The sequence below is a fragment of the Theropithecus gelada genome, chromosome 9 (assembly GCF_003255815.1).
Source record: "Theropithecus gelada isolate Dixy chromosome 9, Tgel_1.0, whole genome shotgun sequence".
NCBI classification, from domain to species: domain Eukaryota; kingdom Metazoa; phylum Chordata; class Mammalia; order Primates; family Cercopithecidae; genus Theropithecus; species Theropithecus gelada.
In genome coordinates this window covers 65,655,207-65,677,026 of record NC_037677.1, presented here as the reverse complement: position 1 = coordinate 65,677,026, position 21,820 = coordinate 65,655,207, and the positions used below count along the sequence as shown (strand labels likewise).

The window sequence follows — 21,820 nt, the reverse complement described above, 5'->3', positions numbered from 1 at the left end:
CAAAATGTTACAAAATATTGAAAATATTGAGAGAACATTGAGAATATTAGTATACATGGAAGTTGTGCCCATTTAAAGAAAAATAAAATGCTGCCTGTTTTAAAAAAAAAAAAAAAAGGAAATCAGATAAAAACCCTCCAATGGCTTCCATTCTAATCAGAGCAGCATCCAAGTCCTGACCAGGATGATGAGGCTCCAGGGCAACTACTGCTGCTCTTCTCCTACTGCACTTTGCTCTAGCCATCACACTGACTCGCTGAAATACTGCACACACAGCTAGTATGTGTCAGCCACAGGGCTTTTGCCCTGTTTCCTCTACCTGGAACATTCCTCCGACAGACAGCTGTATGTCTCACTACTTCATTTCCTTTAAGCTTCTGCTCAAATGCTACCTTATGAGAAAGGCCTTCCATGAACATTCTATGGAATACCCCTGCCATCACTACCTACCTATTCTCCCTTTCTTCTTACCCTCCTCATTGTTTGGCACTACATTAATCACGGTCTGGTCCCCTGCTGTTTACTTGTGCAGTAGTATAGAAACTCCAGAAAGTAGGCGGTTATATGTTTTGTTTTCTTTTTTGCTACCATGATCCAAGCACCTAAAACATTACTTGGCACATATTAGACACCCAATAAATATTTGCTGAATGAATAACAGAAAAAAACATATTTCCCCTATAAAATTATAATAATGCCACTTTGAGGGAAAAAAAAAAAACTTGAAAATACACGTAACGCCAAACAGCATTAAATGGGTAAACACACTAAATACATAGCACATCCATATGACAGTCAACACATGACACAGACTATATGCTAGTAACACAGAGAAATACACATGAAAAAATCAAATGAGGCCAGGTGTAGTACCTCATGCCTGTAATCCCAGCACGTTGGGAGGTCGAGGTGGGAGGATCAGTTGAGGTCAGGAGCTCGAGACCAGCCTGGCCAACATGATGAAACCCCATCTCTAATAAAAATGCAAAAATTAGCCAGGTGTGGTGGCACACACCTGTAATCCCAGCTACTCAGGAGGTTGAGGCAGGAGAATAGCTTGAACCCGGGAGGTGGAGGTTGCAGTAAGCCAAGACCACACCATTGCACTCCAGCCTGGGGAAGAGAATGAGACTTCGTTTTAAAAAAAAAAAAAAAGAATCAAATGAAAAAAATTAGGATGCCAAAAATTGATTACTTTATAAGAAAATACAGGCTGGGCATAGTGGCTCACACCTGTAATCCCAGTACTTTGGGAGGCCAAGGTGTGTGGATCACCTGAGCTCAGGCGTTCAAGACCAGCCTGGTCAATATGGCAAAACCCCGTCTCTACTAAAAATACAAAAAATTAGCCAGGTGTGGTGGTGGGCACCTGTAATCTCAGGTACTTGGGAGGCTGAGGCAGGAGAATTGCTTGAACCCGGGAGGCGGAGGTTGCAGTAAGCCAAAATCATGCCATTGCACTCCAGCCCGGGCAACAAAGCAAGACTCTGCCTCAAAAAAGAAAAAAAAAAAAAGAAGAAAGGCTGGGCGCAGTGGCTCACGCCTATAATCCCAGCACTTTGGGAGGCCGAGGCGGGTGGATCACCTGAGGTTAGGAGTTCGAGGCCGGCCTGGCCAACACGGTGAAACACCGTCTCTACTAAAAATACACAATTAGCCAGGCGTGGTGGCAGGCGCCTGTAATCCCAGCTACTTGGGAGGCTGAGGCAGGAGAATCTCTTGAACGTGGGAGGCGGAGGTTGCAGGGAGCCAAGATCAGTGCCACTGTACTCCAGCCTGGGTGACAGAGCAAAACTCCATCTCAAAAAAAAAAAAAGAAAGAAAAAGAAAATACATATCTACGTATAAAAAATAAGCTATCTTATAATAATGAAAATAAAATTTTCTATTCACTGGTTTCTTTTTTGTCATGTAAAGATACTTAGGACAGTAATTTATAAAGTAAGCAAGCAAAACAGCTAATTGTAATTGCTCAATCTTTTAAAAACTTTGATTCAACACACAGAATAGCATCCTGGTCTAAAAATAAGAAGACTATATAAACAAAATGTGTTTCTTACAGAGAGAGCTGCATCTGAGGGAAGTCAGTCGAAGCGTTTTTATGCATGAAATCTCCTGCCCATTTACAAAACGAAGGAAGATAGTCCTCTACTTCTTGTTTTATTTCATCTTGACTTAGATTTAAGCGGTACCTGCCAAAAATATGATAGTAAATATGAAAGTATAAATATTAGAAAAGTAAATGAGGACAAAAACACAAATAAGCAACCCAACTGTTCATCAGCCAATAAATGGATAAGCAAAATGTGGCATATTCCATACAATGCAGTATTATTCAGCTATAAAAAGGAAGGAAATTCTGACATATGCTACAACATTGAAGAACCTTCAGGACATTATGCTAAGTGAAATAGGCCAGTCACAAAAGGACTAATATTCATATAAGGCACCTACAGCAGTGAAAATCACAGAGACAGAAAGTAGAATGGGGGTTGCCAGAGGCTGGGAGGAGGAAAGAAGGAGAAGTTATTGTTTCAAGGGCACAGAGCTTCAGTTTGGGAAGATGCAAAGAGTTCTGGAGATAGATAGGTGATGGTTGCACAACAAGGTGAATGTACTTTGCCTCTGAACTGTACCCTTAAAAATGGTTAACACAGGCAGAGCACGGTGGCTCACATCTGTAATTCTAGCACTTTGGGAGGCCGAGGTCAGCAGTTGGAGACTAGCCTGGCCAACATGGTGAAACCCTGTCTCTACTAAAAATACAAAAATTAGCCAGACGTGGTGGTGCATGCCTGTAATCCCAGCTACTTGGGAGGCTGAGGCAGGAGAATCGCTTGAACCCAGGAGGCAGAGGTTGCAGTGAGCCGAGATCACGCCATTGCACTCCAGCCTGGGCAAGAGAACAAGACTCCATCACACACACACATCCCCACAAAAAGTTAAAATTGTAATTTTTTTTCTTCTTTTTCTTTATCTCTTTTCTTTCTTATTTTTTGAGATAGGGTCTCACACTGTCACCCAGGCTGGAGTGGAGTAGCGCGATCTCGCCTCACTGCAACCTCTGCCTTCTAAGCTCAAGTGATTCTTCCCCCTCAGCCTTCAGAGTAGCTGGAATTACAGGCACACAACACCATGCTCAGCTAATTTTTTTGTATTTTCAGTAGAGATGGGGTTTCACCATGTTGGCTAGGCTGGTCTCAAACTCCTAGGCTCAAGCAATCTGCCCACTTTGGCCTCCCAAAGTGCTGGGATGACAGGCATGAGCCACCACGCGTGACCTAATAAGGTAATCTTTTTTTTTTTTTTTTTTTTTTAGATGGAGTTTCGCTCTTGTTGCCCAAGCTAGCGCAATCTCGGCTCACTGCAACCTTCACCTCCCAGGTTCAAGTGATTCTCCTGCCTCAGTCCCCTCAGTGACTATGCCTGTATGTCGTATGCCTGTATGGGACCACAGGCATACGACACCATGCCCAGCTAATTTTTGTATTTTTAGTAAAGATGGGGTTTCACCATGTTGGCCAGCCTGGTCTTGAACCCCTGACCTCACATGATCTGCCTGCCTCGGCCTCTGAAAGTGCTGGGATCACAGGGGTGAGCCATCACGCCCAGCCTAACACAGTGATTTTTATATGTATTTAACCACAATTTTTAAAAAAACATCCAAATAACAACAAGCATGGTGGTGTGGAACTATAGTCCCAGCTCTTCAGTACGCTGAAGCGGAAGGATCGTTTCAGCCCAAGAGTTTGAGGTTACAGTGAGCTGTGATCTCACCACTGTACTCCAGCCTGGGTGACAGTGAGACCCTGTCTGAAAAAAAAAAAAAATCCAAGTAACACTGAAACAGTGACATGACATCAAATTTCAGATAATTTGCTCTAATTCATACCATGGTCTAATTGGAAGAGTCCCAGTTATACCTTTGGGATATAAAAAAAAAATTGAGATATTGCTCCTGAAACCAAGCAATGGAAAGTAGAAACGTTAAAGAGGAAAAAGGGTCATATGGACAGAAAGGCAGTAACAGTCTTACAACATCAAAGGACAGTATATAGGAATGTTAACTTCTTACGTGAGAAATCTGCAGAAACAAAAAAACCCAAGTATCAATTTTTCAGGGTTCTTACAAGGTCAAAATTATGTCATAACAATATGAATACATTATTTATCATTTTCCTTTCATGACAGTACAGTTGAATTTTCTGAGGCTACATGACATAAAATATAGAAATATTTTGAATGCAGAGGCAGACACAAGAATCCACGATCTTCTATGAAGTCATACTTTAAAACATTTGCAAAAATAGAGGCTTGGTTTATACCCATACCACCCAGAACGCAGCTGATCTCATCTTATCTCAGAAGCTAAGCAGGGTTGAGCTTGGTTACTACTTGGATGGGAGACCACCTGGGAATATTGGGTGCTGTAGCTTTTTTTTTTTTTTTTTTTGAGATGGAGTCTTACTCTGTCGCCCAGGCTGGAGTGCAGTGGCTGGATCTCAGCTCACTGCAAGCTCCGCCTCCCGGGTTTAAGCCATTCTCCTGCCTCAGCCTCCCGAGTAGCTGGGACTACAGGCGCCCACCACCTCGCCCGGCTAGTTTTTTTTTTGTATTTTTTAGTAGAGACGGGGTTTCACTGTGTTAGCCAGGATGGTCTCGATCTCCTGACCTCGTGATCCGCCCGTCTCGGCCTCCCAAAGTGCTGGGATTACAGGCTTGAGCCACCGCGCCCGGCCTGGGTGCTGTAGCTTTAAGAAAAAAAAAAAAAAAAACCGGCCAGGCTCTGTGGCTCACACCTGTAATCTCAAGACTTTGGGAGACCGAGGCGGGTGGATCACCTGAGGTGAGGAGTTCAAGACCAGCCTGACCAACATGGAGAAACCCCGTCTCTACCAAAAATACAAAATTAGCCAGGCATGGTGGTACATGCCTGTAATCCCAGCTACTCGGGAGGCTGAGACAAGAGAATTGCTTGAAACTGGGAGGCGGAAATTTTCGGTGAGCTGAGATCATGCCATTGCACTCCAGCCTGGGCAACAAGAGCAAAACTCCATCTCAAAAAAAAAGAAAGAAAAAAAAAAAAAAATAGAGGCTGGAGGATTGTTTGAGGCTATAGTGGGTGATAATTTCATCACAGCACTCCAGCCTGCGCAACAGAGAGAGACCTTACCTCAAAAAAAAAAATAAATAAGGAAGAAAGAAGAAGAAACTGAAAAAACGTAAAACAATGACATGCATTATATATTTTTTACAACAGTTTTTTTCATTAAAATTTTATGTTAACAAGCATAGATTGATATTTTTAAATGAATATATATTTTAGGCTAGGTGCGGTGGCTCATGCCCGTAATCCCAACACTTTGGGAAGCCGAGAGGAGTGGATCACTTGAGGTCAGTTCAAGACCAGCCTGGCCAACATGGTGAAACCCCCTCTCTACTTAAAAACACAAAAATTAGCCAGGCGTGGTGGCAGGCACCTGTAATCCCAGCTACTCAGAAGGCTGAGGCAGGAAAATCGATTGACCCAGGAGGCGGAGGTTGCAGTGAGCCGAGGTCATGCCATTGCAATCCAGCCTGGGCAACAGAGCAAGACTGTCTCAATAACAACAACAAAATAAATGAATATACATGTTAATTTCAAATGAATTAATAAACATCTGTTCTAATTTCTAGTACAGTAATTAATCATAGATATAGCCCACATAAACAGAAGCTCTTTCCAGTCCTCAATAATTTTTTAGTGTAAAGGGGTCCTGAGAGCAAAAGTTTTGAGAACTGCTGTTATAAACTTACCCTCCCAGGATGATTATTCCAGTTCCTTCTTTATATTTAAGCTCCCCAATCTTAATAACTACTCTAGGGTGGTAGGGGCATATCAGTTTGTATATAAAAATCACACCTAGGTTTGAATCCTAACTCTGCACTACCAGATATATGACCAAGAGCAAGTCACTGTTAATTAAGCCTGTTTCCTCATCTGTAAGGAGGAGATAATAACTACCTTACATAGTTAGTCTGAGGATTATAGAACAATGTATGTCAAGCACTTAGCTGATGATAAGAACTCATTAAAGTATAGGCTGGGCGTGGTGGCTCACACCCGTAATCCCAGCACTTTGGGAGGCTGAGGAGGGTGGATCACCTGAGGTCAGGAGTTCGAGACCAGCCTGGCAAACATGGTGAAACCCCATCCTACTAAAAAATGCAAAAAAAGTAGTCGGGCGCGGTGGCGCACGCCTGTAATCCCAGCTAATCAGGAGGATGAGGCAGGAGACTCGCTTGAACCTGGGAGGCAGAGGTTGTAATGAGAGGATATCGCGGTGCTGTACTCCAGCCTGGGCAGCAGAGCGAGATTCAAAAAGAAAAAAGAAAATCATTAAGGTATAAAGACCATGATGATAACAACAAATACAGTGCTAACTATAGGTCAGCACTGTTCCGGGCATGGTGACAGGCGCCTGTAGTCCCAGCTACTCAGGAGGCTGAGGCAGGAGAATGGCGTGAACCCAGAAGGCGGAGCTTGCAGTGAGCCTAGTGAGCCACTGCACTCCAGCCTGGGCAACACAGCGAGACTCTGTCTCAAAAAAAAAAAAAAAGATACAACTTATAATTTTTCTCACTTGCTCAAGGGAGCAACATAATAACACATTCATGAGACATTGAGACTTTAGGACACTACACATTTACCATATAACTGTGCAATATTTCTAATACCAGATTTAATAAGCTGTTACTTTCCTAGGTTTCTGCCACCTCCAGCTTACCAAGACTGACAGAGCAGAGTCGTGTCAGCCCTCTGAGAGAGCCAGTCCAATAGAGAAAACAAAATTAACAATGCTAGCTCTGCCAAAATTGTCTTCAGCAAAATAGCAGCCGCAGGTTGAAAGAGAAGCTGAAATTCCGGCCGCGCGCGGTGGCTCAAGCCTGTAATCCCAGCACTTTGGGAGGCCGAGATGGGCGGATCACGAGGTCAGGAGATCAAGACCATCCTGGCTAACACGGTGAAACCCCGTCTCTACTAAGAAATACAAAAAACTAGCCGGGCGAGGTGGCGGGCGCCTGTAGTCCCAGCTACTCGGGAGGCTGAGGCCGGAGAATGGCGTGAACCTGGGAGGCGGAGCTTGCAGTGAGCTGAGATCCGGCCACTGCACTCCAGCCTGGGCTACAGAGTGAGACTCCGTCTCAAAAAAAAAAAAAAAAAAAAAAAAAAAAAAGAAGCTGAAATTCCTCAAGCCAGGAAGCAACTGCTAATACCAAAGCATCCAAAAAGATCTAGAGAAACACACAGTTAGACTACTGAAAGTGAAGGTTATCCTTGCATAAGGCTGTTTGAAATCAGGCAGTTTCCAGTTGATTAAAAATGATGTAGATGACCATACGGTCTCACAAAGTCTCATATATTGCCAGTACAAATGTAAACTGGGACAATGTCTATAGAGAGCAATTTGGTAATATGTATCAAAATTTTAGGCCAGGCATGGTGGCTCATGCCTGTAATCCCAGCACTTTGGGACACCGAGGTGGGTTGATCACTGGAGGTCATGAGTTCAAGACCACCCTGGCCAACATGGCGGAACCCCGTCTTCACTAAAAATACAAAAAAATTAGCCAGGTGTGGTGGCTTATGCCTGTAATCCCAGCTACTCGGGAGGTTGAGGCAGGAGAATTGCTTGAATCTGGGAGGTGGAGGCTGCAGTGAGCCAAGAGCAAGCCACTGCACGCCACCCTGGGCAACAGAGCAAGACTCCGTCTCAAAAACAAAACAAAAACTGGTAAGGCAGGCCAGGCATGGTGACATGTACCTGTTGTTTCAGATACACAGGAGGCTGAGGTGGGGAGAAACACATGAGTCCAGTCGTTTGAGTAAGGCCTGGACAACATAGCAAGACCCCTATCTCCCCCCCAAAAAAAATACTGTAAAGCCACATTTTTTATTTTTATTTATTTATTTATTTATTTTTGAGACAGAGTCTCACTCTGTCACCCAGGCTGGAGTGCAGTGGTGTGATTTCAGCTCACTACAAGCTCCGCCTCCCGGGTTCACACCATTCTCCTGCCTCAGCCTCCCGAGAAGATGGGACTACAGGCATCCACCACCACACTCAGCTAATTTTTTGTATTTTTAGTAGAGACAGGGTCTAACCGTGTTAGCCAGAATGGTCTCAATCTCCAGACTTGGTGATCCGCCTGCCTCAGCCTCCCAAAGTGCTGGGATTATAGGCGTGAGCCACTGCACCTGGTCATAAAGCTGTATTTTGAAACTAGTTTCATCTTATTCCCAACCCCATATAATTCTCAGTATATCACACTGTTTCTAGAACTAATGCAAAAAAAGTTCTTTATACATTCTCTGAAAGTAGTTAAGGAATCTGTTACGCACATGTACAAAATATTTAGATATTTTTACCCAAAAAGATCCTGTTGGGCAATTTCAAAAACTCTACACAGAGTTCCAACAGTGTACTGGAACTGTGAAATCTGCATTTTAGATTACACTAATTTATATTGGATAGTCTATACAAATACTTTATAGTTTCTAGGACAGAAGTTATATAATAAAATTATACCTGCAGTTCCTCTTATAACTACTTACATTTCCTTCAAATGTCTTATTTCTTGAGTTGTTTGAAAAGCAAGTTCTTGCAGCTTTTCTGGGGCAAAGCTATTATTTATTGCTTTTTGAAACACCTCATGGAGAACCGTACCAATTAGCATTTGGCGAGTGGCTGGATCAGAGCTCTACAAAAACAAATCACCCAATTTATTTCACAACATATTAACAGACACAATTGTATATATTTATTATCTAATCTATTAAACCACCATAGCCTAAATGCACTGGTAAGACAAATGCCAAAATATTAAACAATTTTTTTTCTGGTGGGTGGAATTATAAGTGACTTTCACTTTCTTCTATTCAGAATTGTCTGAATTATTATTGCATGAGTTCCTTTTTTTTTTTTTTTTGAGACAGACTCTTGCTCTGACACTCAGGCTGGAGCACAGTGGCACAATCTCAGCTCACTGCAACCTTCACCTCCCAGGTTCAAATGATTCTCATGCCTCAACCTCCCAAGTAACTGGAATTACAGGTGTGTGCCACCATGCCCAGCTAACTTTTATTTTTTGTATTTTTAGTAGAGGCAGGGTTTCACCATGTTGGCCAGGCTGAGTATGAGTTACTTTTAAAATCAATGTTCTCCATTTTGAAAAAAAATTAACCAATATTTAAAAATTCAAAATATTCTCAAACAATATTTAAAGTATTGTACTCTAATTTCACTTGATAATCCACCCAATAGAAAAGTCAATAAAGGAATAGCTGATAAACTCATGTAAGTAAAAGATACCATTCAAATATAAAAGTTAAACCTACTTAACAGTAATGTTTGGGAAGAAAAAAATATTTTTTAACCTACAGCAGAGATTTTTGGCAAAGAATTTTTCTCTACTCAAGAAGAAAAACTACTTCATACTTCATTTCTTGATTAACTCTTGTATTAGGCTAGACCCTTTTTTTTTTTTTTTTTTGAGCCGGAGTCTCCCTCTGTCGCTCAGGTTGGAGTGCAGTGGCCCGCTCTCTCTCTCGGCTCACTGCAAGCTCCACCTCCCAGGTTCACGCCATTCTCCCACTTCAGCCTCCCGAGTAGCTGGGACTACAGGCGCCTGCCACCACACCTGGCTAATTTTTTGTATTTTTAGCGAAGATGGGGTTTCACCGTGTTAGCCAGGATGGTCTCGATCTCCTGACCTCGTGATCCGCCCACCACGGTCTCCCAAAGTGCTAGGATTACAGGCGTGAGCCACTGCGCCTGGCCCAAAAAGTTTTTTAAAACTTAATATTCAGGCCAAGCACAGTAGCTCATGCCTATAGCTCCAGCTACTCGGGAGGTTGAGGTAGGAGGATTGCTTGAGCCTGGGAGGTCAAGGCTTTGGTGACCTACTGCACTCCAGCCTGGGTGACACAGTGAAACTCAAAATAAAATAAAAGTACATGTTTCAAGAAAAATAAATAAAAAGCTGGGTGTTGGGTACATGGGAGTTTATTACAATAATCTCTTTGTATGTTTGAAATAGCCCAAAATACATTTTTGTTTGTTTTGAGATGGAGTCTCACTCTGTCCCCTAGGCTGAATGAAGTGCAGTGGTAGGATCTCCGCTCACTGCACCTCCGCCTCCAGAGTTCAGGCGATTCTCCTGCCTTAGTCTCCCAAGTAGCTGGGATTACAGGCACGCGCCCCAATGCCTGGCTAATTTTTGTATTTTTAGTAGAGACGGGTTTTCACCATGTTGGTCAGGCTGGTCTTGAACTCCTGACCTCGTGATCCTCCCACCTCGGCCTGTCAAAGTGATGGGATTACAGGCGTGAGCCACTGCGCCCAGCCCCCAAATACACTTTTTTTTGAGACTTATTTTATTTTAAAATAAAACTGCATGTTTCAAGAAAAATTAATTAAAAGCTGGGTGTTGAGTACATGGGAGTTTATTACAATCATCTCTTAGTATGTTTGAAATAGCCCAAAATACAATTTGTTTGTTATTCGTTTTGAGACAGAGTCTCGCTCTGTTGCCCAGGCTAGAATGCAGTAGCCTGATCTCGGCTCACTGCAACCTCCGCCTCCCGGGTTCAAACGATTCTCCTGCCTCAGTCTCCTGAGTAGCTGGGACTACAGGTGCATGCCACCACACCTGGTTAATTTTTCTACCAAAATACATTTTTAAACAGTGATTTACACATTTATTTTTAGTTTAGTGGGAATCACATGAAGCCAAGTTTGGAAATGTCTAGCTGTGTTTAAATTTAAAAGTTTATCATTTAAATTAATTTTCTTACTATAATTACTTATTAAGCCCTGAACAAGATTTGAAGGACTCAGGCACCTGGCCTTTAGTCCTAGCACTGCCACCTCGTAGTTATGTGGCTGCGGGGCAAGTCACTTAACCTCTCTGAGCCCATTTTTCCTCATCTATAAAATGCAGCTGATTAATACCATTTATTTTATAAGGTTGCTGGGAGGATTAACTGAAATAATAAATGTAAAAGTGCTCTGTAACACTCTCAGACCCTGCAGAAACATTAACTGTTACTATTATTTACCCTAAAAGTTTCACTCAGGACAGCTCTTCTCATACATCGAATACTACTGGCTATGCTTGTGCCAGAAATCAGAATGTCTGGATACAGAATCAAATACCCAAAATCTTTATCTATTATCCAAGTATCAGATGTGCAGTCTCCCTCCAAATGAATGATATCTCCTGGCTCTACTGGAACAGAACACCTGAAAATAAAGCAAAGTTAAAGTGTAAATACATTGCTTAGGTTCCTACATTTAAACACATTAGGGAGGCTTCAAAAAAATAAATGAGTATTTTATCTGAAGAAGAAAAAAATATTTCTAAATTTATGGGTCTTCAAAAAACTAAAATAAAATACCAGGATAAAGTCTTCTAAAACAACTCCTAGTCACTCTATCCCTTTCTATGTGCCAAACACATCTGAGAATACTCAAGAGTCTTCTATAAATCCCAAAGAGAAAAACAACTTAGTGCCAGTAAAGTCTATTGCAAAAGCTATCAAAAAACCTTTACTAATGTAATATATATAGCTCCAATTATGAATTGGGTTGTTTTAATAATTCTTTCTTAAGACTTATAGGAAATCTACAGCTTCTATAAGTCTTGAAGCATGAAGCCCAACCCAGTGTAGCAAGAATAAAATCATACTGAACTAGTTCAAACTAGGCCAGGCACGGTGGCTCATGCCTGTAATCCCAGCACTTTCGGATGCCGAGGCGGGTGGATAACCTGAGGTCAGGAGTTCAAGACTAGCCTGGCCAACATAGTGAAACCCTGTCTCTACTAAAAATACAAAAATTAGTCGGGCATGCTGGCGGACGCCTGTAATCTCAGCTACTTGTGAGGCTAAGGCAGGAAAATCACTTGAACCTGGGAGGTGGAGGGTGCAGTGAACCGAGATCGCGCCACTGCACTCCAGCCTGGGGAACAGAGCAAGACTCCATCTCCAAAAACAACAACAACAACAACAAAAACAAACTAATTCACAGCTTAAACGAAGAGCCAAAGTTAGACTTCTAGCTTTTCTGCATCTACACTCCACCCCTCACATACCACATTCTGAGTAGAGAAATCTAAGGCCTAAGAATGTTCATATGTGTTAATTAATTTTGCTCTTAGTTAACACTAGCATGCGTTTAAGCTGCAATCTTAGAATGTACTGGGAAATAGGAAGTAGTCATTAATAAGGCTCTTTGTACGTGATTTTCTTTTCTTTTCTTTTTCTTTTTTGAGACCAAGTTTTGCTCTTGTTACCCAGGCTGGAGTACAATGGCACGATCTCGGCTCACCGCAACCTCCATCTCCCGGGTTCAAGCGATTCTACTGCCTCAGCCTCCAGAGTAGCTGCGATTACAGGCATGCACCACCACGCCCCGCTAATTTTTTTTATTTTTAGTAGAGATGGGGTTTCTCCATGTTGGTCAGGCTGGTCTCAAACTCCTGACCTGAGGTGATCCGCCCACCTTGGCCTCCCAAAGTGCTGGGATTACAGGTGTGAGCCACCATGTCTGGCCCACATGATCTTCAAATGACAACAAAAGTCAATTTTTGGAATATGATACTTGAGATACAAGAGTAATAGATACAATTTTCATGCAGAATTAGGCTAGGATCAAATCTACTCCCTTTTAAACAATTAAATTATAGTAACATTCACAGAAGCCATTTGATGAGTTTTACGATGGTACCCTTAAGACTCGAATCAGTGCTCAAAGTCACATAAAAATTACCAGTCATTCCTAAGGATGCATAGTTCTTTATTTTCTAGTGACTGTGAAGCAGTGATGACCAGGTGCTTTTCACAGTTTCCCTCTTTGTTCTGTACAGTACTGACTGCCAACACCAGGTACCGGTTATCCATTCCTCGGCTCAGAACTGTTCTGGGAAAGGAAGCTACCGCTTTCTTCTGAAATCTAAAGCACACACATACAAAACTATTTTAGCACAACCATGAAATAAGAAGCCATCCAATCTGTTTTATCTACAAACCAATCTTCCAGTTTTCTAGGTTTCTTTCTTCTGAAAAGCTTATTGCAATGACATTTAGCCAAAATAGGTAAAATTAAGAGAGCAAAGACACACAATTCCTATTATAAAAACTTCCTAGAAGTAATGCCATTTCAAACATGCTCATGATATGAGATTTTCCATTTTAATTTCTGTAAGGAGTTCTGTGGGATACCCATTACAATGAGGATTAAGAATACACTGGAAGCCAGGCATGATGATGCACACCTGTAGTCCCAGTTACTCAAGAGGCTGAGGAGGAAGGATTGCTTGAGCCCAGGAGTTTGAGGCTGCAGTGAGATACAATCATGCCACTGCGCCCCTTCCTGAGCGACAGAAAAAGTCTCCGTTTCTGGGGGGGAAAAAAAGAAAAAGAAAAGAAAGTATAAATTGGATATTATTAAACAAGAAATTTCTACCATTGGTGCAAGCCTTCCCAAAGTACAAGTAAAAGGAGATGTTTTGGACAAGATCCTTTTTGTAAATATGAGTCTTATGTTATGGAAAAGGGTAGTGTCCGTGGTTCACTGAAAGTCCTACCATGAGCCACAGGATTGTACTTAGAAATAATTTAGTCCAACCTGCTAACGTAATGCCGGAAATCTTTCGATAAAATCTCACTGGACAGAACGCAAGCTTAATACGTATCGAATTAGCTCAATCCTTTACATAGTAATTCAGAACTTTATTCCTTATATTTAAAGTGGGTAAGTCAATTTCTCAATACTTTCATCCATCGGTCCAAGCCGTCTAAAATTATGCAAAATAATAATCTCTCCTCAAGAAAACAGCCCTTCTCCTATTAAGTACCTCTTAAGTCTTCCTCGTTTGACTGCGGCATCAGTGAGGGACCAACCGAGAGTCCAAAGTCATTACCTCTCCAGTGATAACACCAAATGCCTGTCACATTACCCTACAAGTTATCTTTTGTTATGTGACCGTTCTATTATTTTGCAAACGCTTTATTCATGTACTCCACCTAGCCTCAGGCCATGAATTTCCCAAGTTTGGCTATGATGCCTTAAAGATGTTTCTCAAAAGGTATTGCTGATCAAAAGCCCAAACGCAAAAATCCCTCAACGCTAATTAGCATTATTGCTATTATATTGAAAGTAATTCCACATTATGACCGTGGTTAACTTCCTCTGATCATTTATATACACCAGGCTGAGGGTGCAGAGATCTCCCAAGGATAAATTAATCCAACTAAACATCGAGAAAAGCCTAGGGCGGTCGCAATTTCCTATTATAAAAACATTTCAGTGGCCGAAGCTCCTCAAATTAGGGAAACGGGTGAAATCAAGGGAAACAATGAACTGCTGGGCGAGGGAAAGTCCAGGCTCTGGCTGAGGGTGGCCCCAAAGAACACCTTGGGAGGCGGGCCCCGACTCCGGAGGCTCGTCGGGTGCCCAGGGAGCTGCCCCGAGCCCCTGCGCCCTGGGCCCTGTCAGTCTGCGGAGGTCCTTCTTTCAAATCTCCCGCTTTGTTCCCACACCCTCCCCGCGCTCCGCTCACAGCTCCGCCGGCAGCTCCGCCTCCTCCCAAAAACTCTTCTCCATCAGCAGCTCCAGTTCGTCCAGCTGCTCCATGCTGGACGCGGGGACTATGGCCAGAAAAACCGGCGAACTATAGCCAGAAAAACCAGCGGAACCGGGGTGACACAGAAAACTCAGAAAAGGGCAAGAGGCGCGCGCCTGCGCGTCTCGCGCGCATGCGCCAACCCGCCGAGGTCCCAAATGACCTGCGCCAGGCCGCCCCTCCTGCGCCGGCACGTTCCACGTGGGGCGCCTCTACTGAGCAGCAGGGCTCTGGCCGCCGCCTTGGGGATACAGGGAGTCTTCACATCTGAAGCAGACTAAACGATCCTGCCTTCTCTCTTGACACTCCAACCCGTGTCTGACACACGCTTAGTTTGAACACAACCATTTGTAGTTGCCCAAAACCAGGCGTCCCTGGTTAGCCTTCAGAACTGCGCACTCCCTGGGAAACAGTCTCTCCCTTTTTCTTCGGAAAATTCATTGAGAAAATAGAAACTGTCAGATAGGAACTCCTTGATCATGCCACGGCTAAATCTACAAAACTTCTAGCCGGGCATGGTGGCTCGCGCCTGTAATCCCAGCACTTCCGGAGGCTGAGGCGGGAGGACCACGAGGTCAGCAGTTCAAGACCAGCCTGGCCAACATGGTGAAACCCCGTCTCTACTAAAAATACAAAAATCAGTCTCAAAAAAATAAATAAATAAATTCTGCAAAACTTCTGATATCTGAACCACTCTTCATAACCTCTTTCCACTTTTTTTCAATAGCAGACAAAGTGTTCTGGTTAAAGGGCAATTGCTCCACTTGCACTTGGCATCCCAGGGCTTCAAACATTCTCAAGGGCATCGCTTCTTCAATTATTGCCTCATTCTCTTGTATCATCGGCCTCACCCTCACTATTGGATTGAGCCTCTAATATGGCCTGGTGTCTCCCATTTTTAAAAGATGTTTCCTTGCTGGGCGCGGTGGTATGCACCAATTTTTCATATTTATATACTTCTCTGTTCTGGAGGCATCGACTAGAACATCCAGAGCCATGTTAAATATCAGTGGTATAACGGTTATCCTTATTTTTGTTATTCATTTTTTAAATGGACAAAAGGGGCCGCATGTGGTGGCTCAGGCCTGTAATCTCAACACCTTGGGAGGCTGAGGTGGGTGATCACTTGAGGTCAGGAGGTCAAGACCAGCCTGGCCAACATGGTGAAACCCAGTCTCTACTAAAATATAAAAATTAGCCGGGTGTGATGGTGCACACCTGTAATCCCAGCTACTCAGGAGACCGAGGCAGGAGAATCACTTGAGCCTGAGAGGCGGAGGTTGCAGTGAGCTGAGATCACACCAGCCTGGGTGAAAGAGTGACTCGGTCTGAAAAAAAAAAAAAATTGGCAAAAGGTTAATATATTTATCATGTACATGGGCTTTCAAATATGTACACACTGGAATGGGAGTTATTCTATTAGTATTTGTCCCTGATATCAACAGAAATACCTCTACTGTCTCAATACCTGTGGTACAATGTTTTATGAGCTGTTTCAACAAAACAAGGAGTAGTCTGTAGTCCCAGCTACTCGGGAGGCTGAGGTAAAGAACTCCTGGGCTCGGCCGGGCGCGGTGGCTCAAGCCTGTAATCCCAGCACTTTGGGAGGCCGAGGCGGGTGGATCACAAGGTCAGGAGATGGAGACTATCCTGGCTAACATGGTGAAACCCCGTCTCTACTAAAAATACAAAAACCTAGCCGGGCGCGGTAGCGGGCGCCTGTAGTCCCAGCTACTCGGGAGGCTGAGGCGGGAGAATGGCGTGAACCCGGGGGGCGGAGCTTGCAGTGAGCCGAGATCGCACCACTGCACTCCAGCCTGGGAGACACAGTGAGACTCCGTCTCAAAAAAAAAAAAAAAAGAAAGAAAAAAAGAACTCCTGGGCTCAAGAAATCTGCCATCCTCGGCTTTCCAAAGTGCTCGGATGAACAGTGTGAGCCTCCACACTCGGCCCATCCTTTTTTCTCTTGTGTGTGTGTTTGTGTGTGTGTGTGTGAAACGGGGTCTCACAGGTTGGAGTGCAGTGGCGCGAACTCAGCTCACTGCAATCTCCACCTCCTGGGTTCAGGCAATTCTCCTGCCTCATCCTCCCCAGTAGCTAGGATTACAGGCACTTGCCACCACACCGGCTAATTTTTTTGTATTGTTAGTAGAGATGGGGTTTTGCCATGTTGGCCAGGCTGCTCTCAAACTCCTAACCTCAGGTGATCCACCCACCTCAGCCTCCCAAAGTGCTGGGATTACAGGCTTGAGCCACCGCATCTGGCCTCATTTTGCTATCTTTGACTTATCACTTCATGAATATTTATGTCATGCTAATCTTTTCTGCATTGTTCCAATTTTAGTGTATGTGCTGCCATAGCAAGCACCACCTATAATTTCTAATAGTTGGTTTGTAGATCCATTAAGACTTTCTGTGTAAATAATTGTGTCATCTGTGAAAAGAAGCAGTTTTACTTTTTCATTTTTAAATTTTATTTTCTATTTAGTTTTACAGTTTTATTTGAATAAAATTTATAAAATTTGTTCCTACTTATCCTTATATTTTTATTTTTATTTTATTTTATTTTATTTTGCCTAGGTTCACTGGTTAAATAGAAGTTGTAACACTGGACATCTTTACTTTCTACATGACCTTAGGAAGAATTCATTATTACAACAATAAGTATGATGCTAGCTGAAGGTTTTTCATGGATGCCTTTTATGGTTACCCAATGCTTTATAAAAACAAAAGCAAAACTAACAACACAACAGGCTGGGCACGGTGACTCACACCTGTAATCCCAGCACTTTGGGAGGCCGAGGCGGGTGGATCACCAGGTCAGGGGATCAAGACCATCCTGGCTAACACGGTGAAACCCCGTCTCTACTAAAAATACAAAAAATTAGCAGGGTGTGGTGGTGGGCGCCTGTAATCCCAGCTCCTCAGGAGGATAAGGCAAGAGAATGGGGTGAACCCGGGAGGCGGAGTTTGCAGTGAGCCAAGATTGTGCCACTGCACTCTAGCCTGGGCAACAGAGCAAGACTCCATTTCAAAAAACAAAACAAAACAAAAAAAACAGAACACAACAAAACTCAAAAATTTAGTGACTTAAAATAACAATCATTCATTCAGCTTATGAATCTGCAATATAGGCAAGTGGGGAAGGCTGGTCTCTGTTCCATGAAGCAAGTTTAAGGGTTGAAGGATCTAATTTGAAGATGATTTACTCAGATGGCTAGCAAGTTGATAATTCCTGTATAGGAGCTGCTTGGTGTTCTTACAGCATGGTATCTGGATTCCAAGAGCAAGTGTTCCAAGAAGACCACGTGGACCTTGTTTTAGCTTTATGACCTACCTTTGCAAGTGACATAACATCACAGTAGTCACAGGCCCACTCAGTCAGATTCAAGGGAAGGGGGACACAGTTCCTACCTCTTGATGGGATGAGTGTCAATGACACATAAGAAAAGCATATGGGGCCTGGTGGCTCACACCTGAAATCCCATCACTTTGGGAGGCTGCGGCAGATGGATCATCTGAGGTCAGGAGTTTGAGACTAGCCTGGCCAACATGGCGAAACCCCATCTCTACTAAAAATACAAAAATTAGCCAGGCATGGTAGCACACGCCTGTGATCTCAGCTACTTGGGAAGCTGAGGCAGGAGAATCGCTTGAACCTGGGAGGCAGAGGTTACAGTGAGCCAAGATTGTGCCACTGCACTCCAGCCTGGGCAACAGAGAAACTCCCATCTCAAAATAAAATAAAACCATATGAATTGGGATGTGTTCTGGTCACTGTTGGAAAGTATAAAGATATAATCTGCCAATATGTCCTTTATTAGATTGAGAAAGACCTCTTCTGTTCTAAATATGATTCATTTTGATAACGAATCAATGCTGGATTTTGTCAAGCAGTTATTGCATCTATAGAAGGACTGTATGGTTTTTCTCCTTTATTCTGCTATTATGAGAAGCTTTACCGTTGATTTCACAATGTTAAAAAAAACTTTCCATTCCTAAGATAAACCCAAATTGGTCATACAATAAACGTTTTGGGTATTGCTGGATTTGATTTGCTCTGCTGTTAAGAATTTTTCCATCTATGTTGGTTTTTTGGTTGTTTTGTTTTTGCTTCTAGAGACGGGATCTTGCTCTGTCACCCAGGCTGTAGTGCATTGGCACAATGACAGCTCACTGCAGCCTCAATCTGCTAGGCTCAAGTGATTCTCCCGTATCAGCCTCTCAAGTAGCTGGGACTACAGGAGTGTGCCATCACACCCAGTTAATATATATATTTTTTTATTTCTAGTAGACACAAGCTCTTGCTGTGTTGCCCAAACTGGTTTTGAACTCCTAAGCTCAAGCAATACTCTCAACTCAGCCTCCCAAAGTGCTGGGATTATGGCTGTGAACCACCAAACCCAGCCCATCTATGTTCTTGAAGGATACTGATTTGTAATTTTCTGTTTTGTAACAACATTGTCAGGTTTGGGTATCAGGGTTATACTGGCATCATAAAATGAGTTGGGAAGTGCTCTCTTCTAATTTCTAGAAGTTTGTGAGATTATTCCTTAGCTATTTAGTACAATACACTACCTAGCCCTGGAGTTTTCTTCATGAAAACGTTTTTTTGTTTGTTTGTTTGTTTGAGACGGAGTCTTGCTCTGTCGCCCAGGCTGGAGTGCAGTGGCGCTATCTCGGCTCACTGCAAGCTCCCCTCCCGGGTTCACCCCATTCTCCTGCCTCAGCCTCCCAAGTCGCTGGGACTGCAGGCGCCCACCACCACACCCAGCTAATTTTTTGTATTTTTAGTAGAGATGGGGTTTCACCATATTAGCCAGGATGGTCTCAATCTCCTGACCTTGTGATCCACCCGCCTCGACCTCCCAAAGTGCTGAGATTACAGGCGTGCGCCACCGCGCCCAGCCCTGTGGAAAGGTTTTTGATTATGATTTTTTTTTTTTGACGGATTTTTGCGCTTGTTGCCCAGGTTGGAGTGCAATGGCACGATCACGGCTTACCACAACATCTGCCTCCCAGGTTCAAGCAATTCTCCTACCTCAGCCTCTCAAGTAGCTGGGATTACAGGCAAGTGCCACCATGCCCGGCTAACTTTGTATTTTTAGTAGAGACGAGGTTTCTCCATGTTGGTCAGACTGCTGTCAAACTCCCAACCTCAGGTGATCCACCTGCCTCAGCCTCCCAAAGTGCTGGGATTACAGGTGTGAGCCACCACGCCCGGCACTCAATTTCTTAATTTTTTGAAACAGGGTCTCACTCTGTCACCCAGACTGGAGTGCAGTACTGCGATCACAACTCACTGTAGCCTTGACCTCCCTAGACTCAATTGATCCTCCTACCTCAGCCTCCCAAGTAGCTGAGACTATAAGTGCACATCACTATGCCCAGGTATATTTTTAAAAACAGACACAGGGTCTCACTATGTTGTTTGGGCTGGTCTCAAAATCCTGGGCTCAAGTGATCCTCCCATTTTGGCCTCCCAAAGTGCTGGGATTACAGGCATGAACCACCATGCCTGGCCTCACTTTCTTTAATTGGCTATGCAGATTTTCTGTTTCATCTATGTCAGTCTTGGTTGAATTTTTCAAAGTATTTTTCCATTTCATCTAAATTATCAAATTTCTCTTTTTCCTTTTTTTTTTTTTTCTTTTTTGAGACAGGTTCTGGCTCTACTCTCTAAGCTAGAGTGCAGCCTAATCTTGGCTCACTGCAACTTTCCCCTCCCAGGCTCAAGCCATCCTCCCACCTCAGCCTCCCAGGTAGTTGGGACCACAGGTGCGTGCGAACACACCTAGCTAATTTTTGTATTTTTTGTAGAGATGGCGTTTAGCTATATTGGCCAGGCTGGACTCCAGCTCGTGAGCTCAAGCTGCCTACCCACCTTGGCCTCCCAAAATTCTGGGATTACAGGCATAAGCCACCACACACGCCTGGCCCTTAATATCTTTTAAACATCTGTAGAATCCACAATGATGTCCTCTTTCTCATTCTTGAGATTTGGGGTTTATTTTCTCTATTGTCTTTTTTATTTTCATTTCTGGTTTTGTTTGTTTGTTTTTGAGACAGAGTTTCGTTCTTATTGCCCAGGCTGGAGTGAAATGGTGCAATATCGGCTCGCCGCAAACTTCACCTCTTGGGTTCAAGGAATTCTCCTGCCTCAGCCTCCTGAGTAGCTGGGATAACAGGCATGCACTACCGCACCTGGCTAATTTTTGTATTTTCAGTAGAGATGGGTTTCTCCATGTTGGTGAGGCTGGTCTTGAACTCCCGACCTCGGGTGATCCACCTGCCTCGGCCTCCCAAAGTGCTGGGATTACAGGTGTGAGCCACCGCACCCGGCCTTTTATTTCTGTTTTAACTGCAAACCATCACTGACAAAGCAGTGATTTTTGTAAAAACATAATCAGACAATGATACTCACCAGCTGAAAATCTTCAATAGTTTCCCATTGTATTCTTTTTTCTTTTTTCTTTTCTTTTCTTTTTTTTTTTTTTTTTTTGATACGGAGTCTCACTCTGTTACTCAGTCTGGAGTACAGTGGCGTGATCTCAGCTCACTGCAACCTCCGCCTCCTGGGTTCAAGCAATTGTCCTCCCTCGGCCTCCCAAGTAGCTGGGATTACAGACATGCACCACCATGCCCAGCTATTTTTTGTATTTTAAGTAGAGATGGGGTTTCACCATATTGGCCAGTCTGGTATCAAACTCCTGACTTTAGGTGATTCACCCACTTCAGCCTCCCAAAGTGCTGGGATTACATGCGTGAGCCACTGCACCCGGCCTTCCCATTGCATTTAGAATAAAAGACAAAATCATTACCATCTCCTGCAGATGGCTACATGATCTGGCCTTTGTCTATTTCTTTTTTTTTTTTTTTTTTTTTTGAGATGGAGTCTCACTCTGTCACCAGGCTGGAGTGCAGTGGCGCGATCTCAGCTCACTGCAATCTCCGCCTCCTGGGTTCACGCGACTCTCCTGTCTCAGCCTCCCGAATAGCTGGGACTACAGATGCACACCACCATGCTCAGCTAATTTTTGTATTTTTAGTAGAGACGGGGTTTCACCATGTTAGCCTGGATGGTCGTGATCTTTTTTCTTTTTTTTTTTTGAGATAAGAGTCTCACTCCGTCACCCAGGCTAAAGTACAATGG

The 21,820-nt window shown here is 43.5% G+C and overlaps 1 protein-coding gene and 1 pseudogene across 1 annotated transcript in view; one reads left to right on the top strand and one right to left on the bottom strand.

Moving 5' to 3' along the window:
• DNA2 (DNA replication helicase/nuclease 2) overlaps positions 1-14,820 on the bottom strand; it is a 62,099-nt gene extending 47,279 nt beyond the window's left edge. The window contains exons 1-5 of the mRNA XM_025395920.1: positions 14,605-14,820; positions 12,813-12,995; positions 11,102-11,285; positions 8,597-8,742; positions 2,061-2,192 (exon numbers count right to left, since the gene is read on the bottom strand). Of these exons, the coding sequence (XP_025251705.1) occupies positions 2,061-2,192; positions 8,597-8,742; positions 11,102-11,285; positions 12,813-12,995; positions 14,605-14,678 (719 nt within the window). The 5' untranslated portion in view covers positions 14,679-14,820. The remainder of the gene's footprint in view (positions 1-2,060; positions 2,193-8,596; positions 8,743-11,101; positions 11,286-12,812; positions 12,996-14,604) is intronic.
• LOC112632211 lies at positions 4,318-4,436 on the top strand (annotated as a pseudogene).
• Positions 14,821-21,820: the final 7,000 nt, after the last annotated feature.